This window comes from Mytilus californianus, unplaced genomic scaffold (assembly GCF_021869535.1).
Source record: "Mytilus californianus isolate M0D057914Y unplaced genomic scaffold, xbMytCali1.0.p SCAF_1, whole genome shotgun sequence".
In the NCBI taxonomy this organism is placed as follows: Eukaryota; Metazoa; Mollusca; class Bivalvia; order Mytilida; family Mytilidae; genus Mytilus; species Mytilus californianus.
The window spans coordinates 67,741,564-67,754,622 of record NW_026262581.1 but is presented as its reverse complement, the minus strand read 5'-3'; the positions used below and the strand labels follow the sequence as shown (position 1 = coordinate 67,754,622).

Genomic DNA, 13,059 nt, shown 5'->3' with positions numbered 1-13,059 from the left:
TATAAAAAATAAAAAAATAAATATGAAGAAAAGGATTTGAATATATTCTCACTTTACAGAAATGTAAAATTTGTAAATGTTTTGAAAATTAAATACTTAAATGGCTGGAATCATTATAGCATAATTTGTTATGACCATTAGTCTGTTTACTTCCGTTTGGTCAACACGTGTGTTTTTGTATTGACATATTCGTATATATCGTACTAAGAAGAAAGAAATGTAGAAAAATAAGAAAGTCAAAATGGTAAGGAATTATTCCAGACATAAAAATGCCTGTCGATGTATAACCCATATCCTTTCTTTTTTATTAGAGAACTAAAGCCAGTAAAGGACACAAAATTCTATATATATATATTATTATACATGTTTTAAAAGCTATGATTTTACTTTATTTGTTACGAATCATAAAAATTTTATGTTACAAATATAAAGTGTATTTTAATGAAGATATAATAATGGACCACCCATACAGACATAATTTACCTTGCAGACACAGTTCCAGGATTCGATGGTGGTGGTGGAAAAGGGGGGGATGAGGACCTTATTTTGACTAAAAATTGACTGTTGTTTTACCTTTATTTATTTTTTTAGGGGGAGGGGTGCACTCTGGGTGCGCCCAACCTGAATCAGTACCAGTCTTACCACAAAGATATCTTAGAAACAAAAATTTGCAGGTTTATATTTAAACTGTGATATGAAAGAAAAGAAAAAAAGATTTATTTTATAATATAAATTCAAAATTACTTCCATTTATTGCAACACAAATCACATACCCTATTTTAGATGAATAATATTATATAGTAATGATATACCATACTCTATTTTACCTTCCTGGCTCTATTGAACAGGTGAGCTATTGCCTTCACTTTGTGTCCTCTCTAGTACTTTTCCATCTTCATGGTCAGTTGTACTAAACAGCAGTGTACTGTAAAAATTTTCGTTGGGGCTTTAATTTGGGTTGATTTTAAAACCCCAACAACCTACAAAGTACATTCACACTGAAAACCAAGAAACTGAATCTCTATGAGATCAAATAAAGAAATAACCACAAAATTGTAACCCTACAAAAATTAATGTTTTTACAGTTTTAAATAATTTTCTCTTCGGATTCCACTTGATGTCTCAAATGGCCCAAATAACCACAAAATATAGTCACAACCTTTGAAATAGTTATATTTTTCTAAAATAATCAATGTATATTGTTGAAAACAGGCGAAATTGATAATAAAGACTATAACTTGGAGATTTATACTTCATGTACATGTACATCGATTGTTGTTTCTTGAATCATGTGTATAAGTCTAATTTTGCTTTAGACTTGTAGAAGTCTAAGTTTTTATGTTTCATTGGTTGTCTCCCTTTATGTTTTAACAAATATTGACTTCTTCAAGTTATTAAGTTACACAAATTGATAATCTTCTAGACCAGTGTTCAAATATAAAAAGGTCAAACATCAACATGAAATTGTGACAACATTGATGACCAATTTTTTTTTTCTTGAAAAAATATGATCAAGTCTAAAAAGCAAAAACAATATTTATTAACTTTCTAGTGCCAGTATTTCATGTATTTATAACCACTGAAAAGGAAAACAAAACTTAGAGATGTGAGGGAAAAAAAGTTAATTCAGATCATTACTTATAGATAGGCTCAGGTACTTGATAGTTCTCAGAAAAGTTTTAATTGTCATATATGATGTAATTGTAAATACATCTTATAATGATACATAATTTGACTTCTTTAAGTCACAAAAAGGGCTTGTTTATACTTTCGTATTCTGTAAAAACTATTACTACTTTACGGAGTTATTGCCCTTAAGTGACAACTTTAACCCATTTTTAGCTTACCTGGCCCAAAGAGCCAAGTGAGCTTTTCTTATAACTTGGCGTCCTTCGTTGTTCGTTGTCGTCGTCTGTTAACTTTTATAAAAATCTTCTCCTCTGAAACTACTGGGTAAAATTTAACCAAACTTGGCCACAATCATAATTGGGGTATCTAGTTTAAAAAATGTGTCAGATGACCCCGCCTGCCAACCAAAAAATGCCCGTCATGGCTAAAAAAAGAACATAGGGGTAAAATGCAAGTTTTGTCTATTATTTTGGAAACCGTTATAAATAAAGAAAATCTGACAGAGCAGAAATGTTCAGAATGTTGAGATCTACCAATTGTTTAGTTAGTCAAAACTGTCAGACGACTTCTTACAGGAGTTGTTGCCCTTAAATGACAAATTTTACCGCTTTTTTCATTTTTGCCTATTATCTTGAAAACTATAATGGATAGAGGGAAACTTTAAATTGCAAAAATGATCGGCAAGACAAGTTCTACAAATAAGTATTATGGATGAAATCGTCAGTGGACTCCTTATAAGAATTACTTCCATTTAATGACGATTTTTTACCAATTTTTTGCGTTTTTGTCTTATATCTTAAAAATTATAATACATAGATAGAAACTTAAATGAGCAAAAATGATCAACAAGACAAGATCTACAATTAAGACATAAGGAGGAAATTATTTGACAATTCATATTCTGTAAAAATATTCCTGATTGGAGTTATTGCCCTTTAATGATGATTTTCTTATGCGTTTTGCCTTATATGATAAAATTATAATAGATAAATAGGCACTTAGCTTTAAATCACAAAAATGATCACCAAGGCAAGATTTATTAACAAGTCAAATTTTGCCAATATAGTTAGTAGACTGTCACTCTTTATAGGAGTGATTGCCCTTAAATGAGAATTTTTTTACCCTCTTTTGTGTTTTGAGCAAACTCTAAAGAAAATAGAGAGAAACTTAACAGACTAAATGATCAGCAAAACAAGATCAACAAACGAGATTTTTGGAATGAATTCTATTCTCGTCTACAATGTTGGAGAGTGTCCTTTGTTGAATATGCACATAGACCAAGGTGAGCGACACAGGCTCTTCAGAGCCTCTACTTTTCGGTTGGCAAATATCTTGATAACAATAAGAGAACATTGTAGAAAGAGAGAAACTGTACCAAAAAATAAATAGATGGTAAACAGTGCCATAAAAAATTATCAGCAAACCAAATTTTACAAATAAGTCAACATGATCAACATAGTTTTTGGGAGGGTACTGGGCTTAATAGATTTTTAGAATAAATGATTTGATTTGATTTTAGTCTAAATAAATGATCTGATCCAGGCACTGAAGAAAAAGAATTTAATGACATTGCACATGAAAAGCTAAATATTTAAAAAATTTGTTCTCATGAAAAAGGTGAAAAGAATTTTCATCACTCATCAATTATATCATATAACTGCGGAATTTAATTCCATCGTGTATTTTATATATGTTTATTTTAGTTAAGAAGACAAGCTAGACTTAGAAGAGAGTATATATACAGAAAATCTATCGAAGATAGAGAGAGAACCATTCTAGAGAAAAAACAAAAATTAAAGAATGCTTTAGATGGTAAGAATAAAAAAAATCTATTTAGTACTAAATATATTGATGATTGTGTTTAAAACAATTAAATCATTATAATCACTGGGATTATTCTGTTATCCTTAGATTTTTAAGTTCAAATGAAATATTAATTAACACAATCTTAAAAGCAATTTATGGTAATTTTTAAAACTTTACACAGTGATTGTTTTCTGGAATATAAATTGTCTCCATATATTAAAATTTCTGCTTAGAGCTTTCTTGATTATAATCTATCATTATCATACATATTACAGAGATTTGACACTTTTATTGCAGACAACAAACAGATACCAACTGATCTGCAAAATGATGCTGTTGACCTTCAGAAGACCTTGGATTGGGATGATAAAGGGGCTGATGGTATTGTCACTTTATATTTACAATTTAAAGAAAAGTTATTTTCTGGACCAATTTTTATAATAAAGTGAAAGAAAAAAGTTCTTGCTTTGAATATGTTGCTATTAGAACATGCTAGAATGCATACTTTACTACTAAATGGTAAACCCCATTTCGTTTTCCTTTAGTAATGTCTGTCTTATAGGTCATTTATCAACAACAAAAATTAAAGTAAAAAAAGAATGAATGTATATATTTATATATAAACAAAAGACTTCTAATGGATGACTCATTTACCAAATTTAAAATATCTACATTAATATTAGAAATTAGGAAAACACTTGTATGGGTTTGTTAAAGAATTGACTTATATTATTAATGTTACAAAGTATGACCACTCACATTTATATTTTAATGTTATAAGGTCTGACCACTCACATTGATGATGAATATAAATGGGCTGGAGTAGAAGATCCTAAAATCATGGTCACAACATCCAGAGATCCAAGTTCTAAACTAAAACAGTTTGCAAAGGTTTGCTATTTTATCGCACCCTTCCATTTTGATTATGAATATGGAAAGGATGTACAATATATGCATAGTTTAAAGAGAGATTTTTTTTTACCGATAACCAATGTATTTATGACAGAAAACATTAGAAAAATGAGATTAATTTATACAATGTTAATACATGAAATTATAGTAAATTTATGCTTGTGCTAAATTATAATAGCAGAATCTTATATGAAAGTTACATTTTTACCCTGATTTTATGTTTTATTGTTTGAAAAGTTAATAAAAAATGATTGATATTAAAATTGCATGTTTTTCAATAAAATTTGATTTCATCTTAGATTCCATTTGAAGTTCTATATTTTCTTGCATTTTGGCTTTAGATTATATCCAGCAGGGGTGGATCCAGCCATTTATAAAAGGGGGGTTCCTAACCCAAGATAAAAGGGGGGGGGGGGGGGGGGGGGGGTTCCAACTATATGTCCCCATTCAAATGCATTGATCGTCAAAAAAAAGGGCGGGTTCCAACCCCCGGAACCCCCCTGGATCTGCCACTGTCCAGCATCAGCTAAAAACCAAAGTAATCAACTGTTAAATTTTATTTAATGGGGAAAAGCTCATCCACATAGGAACATTGTCAAAAATGATTTTTATTACACTGGTAAGTCTTCTGGAGCAAGGAAAAGCGACAGTCTTGGAAAATTCCATATTATATTTAATTCAAATGGCCTGTTTTTGTTTGTATTAGTTTTATTACATTTTTGTACCCTTTTTTTTTTTTTATGACAGGAGATGAAGTTGATCTTCCCTAACAGTCAAAGAATAAACAGAGGAAACTATGAAATAAAACAGATTATAGAAGCTTGTCGAGCCAATGATGTCACAGATCTTGTAATATTACATGAACATAGAGGGGTACCAGGTAATTCAAAGAAGGGGTTTTCATAATTCATATATGATTAATATGATCATAATAGTGAAAGATCATGAGTAATATATATTTTTGATGTAATAAAAGTAGCTACATGTATCACTTGAAAAATAAACGAGTGATGTATTACAGTAATCCATAGTGGAATAGATGAGATATATTGATGAAATCCTTTCAGTTTTTTAAATACACACAGACTAAATGAATATGATAATCTATAGTTTTAGAATTGGTTTTCCAGTTTGGGAAATAATATTCTTACGTTCAAAAATAGTATAATTTTCAATTCAAGGACTGTTCAGGGTGTAAAATTCTTCCAGATTGATAGATTGGAGAAATGCCGTATCTTTTTAATGTAATGCAGTGGTACAGTAAACATGTGTGGTGCTTCAGTTAAAAATCACTTGCTGTTTTTGAGTGATTGCATGTAAAACACTCTGATTGAAGACCCTATTACACACTATTGGAATATTAAGAGATAGATGTCAGACAGAATCTCCAAAATCAACCAACATTTAGTGTGAAAATTTAACTTAAATTGATTTTTAAAAGAATTGCCTTGTCAGGTTTGTGTACTAGTAGTTCCCTGTAGAAAATCCATGCCATGTCTTGTAACTGATGTTCCATATTTCTGATAGTCTGTAGTAATTGTGGAATTTTGTATACAGTTTTTGATTAAGAATGTAATAATGCATGGTGACAGTTGTTTTGCAATGTAAATTTGAAATGTAATTGACAGGGACCTTTGTTATTTTCTCAGAGGAGGTTTTGGTTCATCACTTTCGTCTGGGACTTGCTGAAATTTGTAATGTTATTATTTTCATATTGGTATGACTAGTCAAACTTATAAATACCAATCACATGTTGTTATGAACTATATTCACTACAATCTAAACCTTTTTCGCCCACAAAATATGCAATAAAAACTTGTAGATGGACATTACAAACAACAATCAATCATTTTATGTTTTTTTTTTCAATTTTAGATGGTTTAGTAGTGTGTCATTTGCCATATGGACCCACAGCATATTTTACATTATCCAATGTTATTATGAGACATGACATTCCTGACGTAGGGACTATGTCAGAGGCTTATCCACACCTTATATTTAATAAATTTACCACAAGACTTGGTAGAAGGGTAAGAATGTTTTTTTTTTAATTTGATATTGATGAAAAATGTAAGAGTTATAAATAAAAAAATCACATTTAAAGCTCGCTATTTTTTACCTATAAACACCGAGAATGTTTTGATCCATTGTATAACTTAAACACATGGTCATTAGATGACTAGTGATGACACAATGAATTGAAAGACAAACAGTGATTAACACTTATATTCCTAATATGTTCCGTACAGGGATAATTATGTACTGTGTCTATATATTGAAAAAGGTAAAGGTTTGAAATATCGAAATTAATGAGGTTATCTCTCTTGCAGAAATGAACTATAATAGATAGCTATAGACAGTAGAGAAGAAAATAAAGAATTCAATGAAAGTTTCATGCTTTGTAAGATTTTTTTATTTTCTGAAACTGTAGGAGTTATGTAAATGCTTGTACATTTTTAAAACAATAAGATGTCTTTTATGAATTGCTGATAAAATTACAATTCAAGAGTGACAAGCATTTACACTATCCTATTAGACCATAAATTTCTTGAATTTATGCATTGTTAATAAATATTTTAGGTGATGAACATTTTAAAGTATTTATTCCCAGTACCAAAAGAAGAGAGCAAAAGAGTAATGACATTTGCTAATGAAGATGACTTTATATCATATAGGTAAATATATAAACTGAAATAGATGTTTGTCATTTATAAGTTACAATGTTGTGATTTAGTAGTTTTCTGAAAAACTTATTAACAAAAGTTGAAGTGGGTTTATACATCAATGGGACAACCCAACAATACAAATAACAACAACATAATGCCTTTGAAATGTACTAAAAGAAAATTCTTTTGCTGAAACTCTTGTGTAGATATAAGCTCTTGATCAATGAACTAGAACATTTATCTTTATTTAAATTTGATACCTGTTATGTTTTTAGGCATCATGTTTACAAGAAAAGTGAAGAAGGTAAAGACATTGAATTAAGTGAAGTTGGTCCAAGATTTGAAATGCAGTGTAAGTAAAGAATAAGCTGTAGGAAATATTTTTTTAAAAGTCACCCAAAACAGCTTTATACTAAAGATAGGTTTTGACATGATGTAATTTGAGTTTCAGTTATTTCATATGGTGCCATTTTGGGGGATAAATGGTTGATTTTCTTATTTGACTAACCAAATTGAAACATAGATGGTAGTGTAGAATCGAGCAAGGCTAAACAAAATTGCAATTGTTCAGAAAACAACTAGATCTACAGTAAAGTCTAGTGGTCAGTATATCAACTTGAATTTGGCTGATTTATTAAGGAATTTGTGCACATAGACCTCCAACATGGTTACCAAAGGGAAGTAACTCTTGCTCAAATTATGTCAATCAAAACATATATATTGTTTCAACTCTAGATAAACACTTTGCAAGCAAAGCAATTCCATGCGTTTCATAATCACTGTCAATATTTAAGAAAATTGCTGGATACCCTCAATTATGCAAATATACGTTAGGCTTTTTTCACTATTTTAAACTCACCAATTTTCATTCTTTTTCCATCATGAGTTTACATATTATTGACAGAGCAGTTACAGTAATACATGTATGGGTTGGGTCAAAAGGCACTATTTATTTTACTCATTCATGAATAGAATTTTAATCGATTACTTTCTACAATTGTTCATCACCCATCAAAGTTGAAAGGAAGCGACTTTTGATTTTTTGGCAAAATATTTTATGAGCCAAGACCTTACTGAAAAAAAAAGGTTTTTACCCCAATTAACATCTTGAGTAAGGCATCTTGTTTTAAATTATATTTGTAAGGTCTTTTCTCAAATCTAAAACTCAAAATGATTTATTTTTAGCTGTGCTTGCTTTAAATGGAGGAAGTTTGAAGCCATAACACTGATCAGTAATATACAAATAAAAAATAATGATATCTAACATCTGAGTATTAAAATTTTTGGTTTATGAATGCAATGAACCAAAAGAATTTTGGTTTTACCTTTTTCCTTGCCCCCTCCAGCTGGATACTCTACTTTAGCATAAAATAATATGTTGTTTTTTAACTATAGTTATATAGAGACTAGTTTTTATACGACCGCAAAAAAATTTTGTGGTCGTATATTGGTATGACGTTGGCGTCGTCGTCGTCGTCGTCCGGCGTTGTCGTCCGAATACACATTGGTTTTCGCACTCTAACTTTAGTTTAAGTGAATGGATCTTTTTGAAATTTTACCATAAGGTTAAATACCACAAAAGGAAGGTTGGGATTGATTTTGGGGGTTATGGTACCAACAGTTAAGGAATTAGGGGCCAAAAAGGGGCCAAAAATAAGCATTTTCTAGTTTCCAGACAATAACTGTGGAACGGTGTATGGATCTCTCTGAAATTATACTACAAGTTTCCATACCACAAGGGATGGTTAGGATTTGCTTTGGGGGGGTTATGGCTCAAACCGTTTAGGAATTAGGGGCAAAAAAGGGGGAAAAACAAGGTTGTCCTGGTTAATGGACAAATACTTTAGTACAAAACATAATTTAAAGCAGTGTAAGGGAGATAAATCAAATACATCATTGAAATTATCTCCCTTACACTGCTTTTAAATTATGTATAAAGTAATGGTTAATGAACAATAAAGATAATTTAAAACAGTGTAAGGGAGGTAATCCAAATACAACGTTTTGGTTACTTCCCTTACACTGCTTTTAAATTATGTTTAAAGAAATGCATATTTATAAAGGAAGACCAGTAAAAATATCTGCAAATGTTGCATCTTTTTTTTTACAAAAAAATCCATATGAAAGATTTGACACTATATTTTTAATTCTATTATATAATAGATTAAGTTAGCACTATGGTAAATTTAAATGGGTAATTATGGTTGCCAACTCCATTGGAAATTTTAATTGAGATTTTGACCATATCTTGAGGGAAAGAATTTTTTGGGGGAAAAAAGGGGGGGGGGATAAAAAGAAATTGTGGGGGGTCAATTTTTTCTCATTTCAGATTTCAGAAATTAAAAAGAATTATTCTTCAAATATTATTTTTTTTTCAAATTTCAAATATTGAAAAATTTCAAGAAGTAATCTTTAATTGCACAGTATGGCGCATTAGATTTGTAAAATCTTTGATCACATTTATTTATTTGTTATGCCGAATCTAACAGTGTATTTAGATTTTAAATTTTGGGTCCAGTTTTCAAATTGGTCTACATTAAGGTCCAAAGGGTCCAAAATTAAACTTTGTTTGATTTTACCAAAAATTGAATATATGAGGTTCTTTGATATGCTGAATCTAAACATGTATTTAGATTTTTGATTTTTGGCCCAGTTTTCAAGTTGGTCCAAATTGGGGTCCAAAATTAAACTTTGTTTGATTTCAACAAAAATTGAATATATGGGGTTCTTTGATATGCTGAATCTAACCATGTATTTAGATTTTTTATTTGTGGACCCCGTTATCAAATTGGTTCATATTGAGGTCAAAAGGGTCCAAAATTAAACTTTGTTTGATTTCATCTAAAATTGAATTATTAGGGTTCTTTGATATTCCAAATCTAACCGTGTATTTAGATTTTTAATTTTGGGTCCTGTTTTTTAAATTGGTCTACATTAAGGTCCAAAGGGTCCAAAATTAAACATAGTTTGATTTTAACAAAAATTGAATTCTTGGGGTTCTTTGATATGCTGAATCTAAACATGTGTTTAGATTTTTGATTATGGGCCCAGTTTTCAAGTTGGTCCAAGATAGGGTCCAGTATTTAAACTTTGTTTGATTTCAACAAAAATTGAATATATGGGGTTCTTTGATATGCTGAATCTAAACATGTAATTAGATTTTTGATTATGGGCCCAGTTTTCAAGTTGGTCCAAATTGGGGTCCAAAATTAAACTTTGTTTGATTTCATCAAAAATTGAATTATTGGGGTTCTTTGATATGCCAAATCTAACCGTGTTTTTAGATTTTTAATTTGGGTCCTGTTTTTTTTAAATTGGTCTTCATTGAGGTCCAAAGGGTCCAAAATTAAACTTTGTTTGATTTTAACAAAAATTGAATTCTTGGGGTTCTTTGATATGCTGAATCTAAACATGTGTTTAGATTTTTGATTATGGGCCCAGTTTTCAAGTTGGTCCAAGTTGGGGTCCAAAATTAAACTTTTTTTGATTTCAACAAAAATTGAATATATGGGGTTCTTTGATATGCTGAATCTAACCATGAATTTAGATTTTTTATTTGTGGGCCCCGCTATCAAATTGGTTCATATTGAGGTCAAAAGGGTCCAAAATTAAACTTTGTTTGATTTCATCAAAAATTGAATTATTGGGGTTCTTTGATATTCCAAATCTAACCGTGTATTTAGATTTTTAATTTTAAGTCCCGTTTTTTAAATTGGTCTACATTAAGGTCCAAAGGGTCCAAAATTAAACATAGTTTGATTTTAGCAAAAAATGAATTCTTGGGGTTCTTTGATATGCTGAATCTAAACATGTGTTTAGATTTTTGATTATGGGCCAAGTTTTCAAGTTTGTCCAAGTTGGGGTCCAAAATTAAACTTTGTTTGATTTTAACAAAAATTGAATATATGGGGTTCTTTGATATGCTGAATCTAACCATGTATTTTGATTTTGGACATTGGACCATAATAGGTAAATTAAAAAAATTCAAGTTCTTAGACCACATTCTTTCTGTGTCAGAAACCTATGCTGTGTCAAATATTTAATAACAATCCAAATTCAGAGCTGTATCAAGCTTGAATGTTGTGTCCATACTTGCCCCAACTGTTCAGGGTTCGACCTCTGCGGTCGTATCAAGCTGCGCCCCAGCGAAGCATTTTATTTTACTTTTTATTATGTCAAATTATAACATAAAGATGACATTTTTGTTTTACAGTATACCAGATTATATTAGGTACGATAGATACTAAAGATTCTGCTGATGTAGAATGGGTGTACAGACCATACATGAATACAGCCAAGAAAAGGAAATTTTTAGCTGAAACAGAGGATGAGTGAAATAGAAGATAAACTTCTGCAGACTTCGTTATGGAATTCTACAGTAATAATGGATATGATGGCAGCAGAAAAATATCTTAAGCTTGTATTTGGACATTTGAGAATATTTTTAGAAGGGAAATATTGATAATGAAAATCGATCCATGTTACAAGACATTGATGTGCAATAATCAATTCACTACATTAAAGATTTCAGAAAAACCCATTCAAGAACATTTTATTTTAAAAGCCTACCTGTTTTTTTGTCGAGCCTGCGACTTTTGTCGCAGAAAGCTCGACATAGGGATAGTGATCCGGCGGCGGCTACGGCGGCTGCGGCGTTAGCTAACTTCTTAAAAGCTTTATATTTTAGAAGCTAGAAGACCTGGATGCTTCATACTTTGTATATAGATGCCTTATGTTACGAAGTTTCCGTCTGTCATATGTCCAATGTCCTTGACCTCATTTTCATGGTTCAGTGACTACTTGAAAAAAAAGTCAACATTTTTTGTAATGTTAATTTCTTTCTTATTATGAGTAATAGGATAACTATATTTAGTATGTGCGTACCTTGCAAGGTCCTCATGCCCGTCAGACAATTTTCATTTGACCTCGACCTCATTTCATGGATCAGTGAACCAGGTTAAGTTTTCGTGGTCAAGTCCATATATCAGATACTATAAGCAGTAGGTCTACTATATTTGGTATATGGAATGATTGTAAGGTGTACATGTCCAACTGGTAGGTGTCATCTGACCTTGACCTCATTTTCATGGTTCAGTGGTCAAAGTTAAGTTTTTGAGTTTTGGTCTTTTTTTCTATTACTGTATGCAATAGGTCAACTATAAATGGTGTATGGAATGATTGTAAGGTGTACATGTCTAGCTGGCAGGTGTCATCTGACCTTGACCTCATTTTCATGGTTCAGTAGTCAAAGTTAAGTTTTTGAGTTTTGGTCTTTTTTTCTAATACTATATGTAATAGTTCAACTATATTTGGTGTATGGAAATATTTTATGATCTATATGTCAGTCACGCAGGTTTTATTTGACCTTGACCTCATTTTCAAGGTTCATTGCTCAGTGTTAAGTTTTTGTGTTTTGATCTGTTTTTCTTATACTGTATGCAATAGGTCTACTATATTTGGTGTATGGAATGATTGTAAGGTGTACATGTCTAGCTGGCAGGTGTCATCTAACCTTGACCTCATTTTCATGGATCAGTGGTCAAAGTTAAGTTTTTGAGTTTTGGTCTTTTCTAATACTATTTGCAATAGTTCAACTATATTTGGTGTATGGAAATATTTTATGATCTATATGTCAGTCAGGCAGGTTTTATTTGACCTTGACCTCATTTTCAAGGTTCATTGCTCAGTGTTAAGATTTTGTGTTTTGGTCTGTTTTTCTTAAACTATAAACAATAGGTCAACTATATTTGTTGTATGGAAGAATTGTTAGCTGTACATGCCTGCCTAGCATGGTTCATCTGACCTTGACCTCATTTTCATGGTTCATTGGTCAATGTTTAGTTTACTTGGTTAATGTTAAGTTTATGTGACAGTTGTAATAAAGCTTTATATTTAGGACTATCAACATAATATAAATGATTAGTAAAGAAGGCGAGACATTTCAGCGTGTGCACTCTTGTTTAAATTTTGTGTGTCCAGCCTTCACATATGTCATTTTTATCACACATACAACAGCAGTTGTAGGAAACAAATCTGAGGGATAACT

The 13,059-nt window shown here is 30.8% G+C and overlaps 1 protein-coding gene and 1 long non-coding RNA gene across 3 annotated transcripts; both read left to right on the top strand.

Moving 5' to 3' along the window:
• The first annotated feature begins 141 nt into the window (after positions 1 to 141).
• On the top strand, positions 142 to 11,553 carry LOC127706960 (U3 small nucleolar ribonucleoprotein protein IMP4-like). Its single transcript, XM_052211694.1, has 9 exons — positions 142 to 244; positions 3,333 to 3,441; positions 3,733 to 3,816; positions 4,217 to 4,326; positions 5,095 to 5,227; positions 6,223 to 6,377; positions 6,928 to 7,022; positions 7,289 to 7,365; positions 11,227 to 11,553. The coding sequence occupies exons 1-9, from the start codon at positions 242 to 244 to the stop codon at positions 11,346 to 11,348; spliced, it is 888 nt and encodes a 295-aa protein (XP_052067654.1). The 5' UTR covers positions 142 to 241; the 3' UTR covers positions 11,349 to 11,553.
• On the top strand, positions 8,424 to 11,174 carry LOC127707301 (uncharacterized). Of its 2 annotated transcripts, none has more exons than XR_007984760.1 (2): positions 8,424 to 9,554; positions 10,343 to 11,174. It is a non-coding gene; the product is annotated as an uncharacterized LOC127707301 (long non-coding RNA). The 2 variants fall into 2 exon arrangements; XR_007984757.1 differs by having other exon boundaries at positions 8,424 to 9,952.
• Positions 11,554 to 13,059: the final 1,506 nt, after the last annotated feature.

Excerpts from the sequence above, each read along its gene's own strand:
- LOC127706960 (XM_052211694.1), top strand. Across the intron at positions 3,817-4,216 it reads GGATGATAAAGGGGCTGATG|GTCTGACCACTCACATTGAT; the intron begins GTATTGTCACTT and ends TAATGTTATAAG. Across the intron at positions 5,228-6,222 it reads TGAACATAGAGGGGTACCAG|ATGGTTTAGTAGTGTGTCAT; the intron begins GTAATTCAAAGA and ends TTTCAATTTTAG.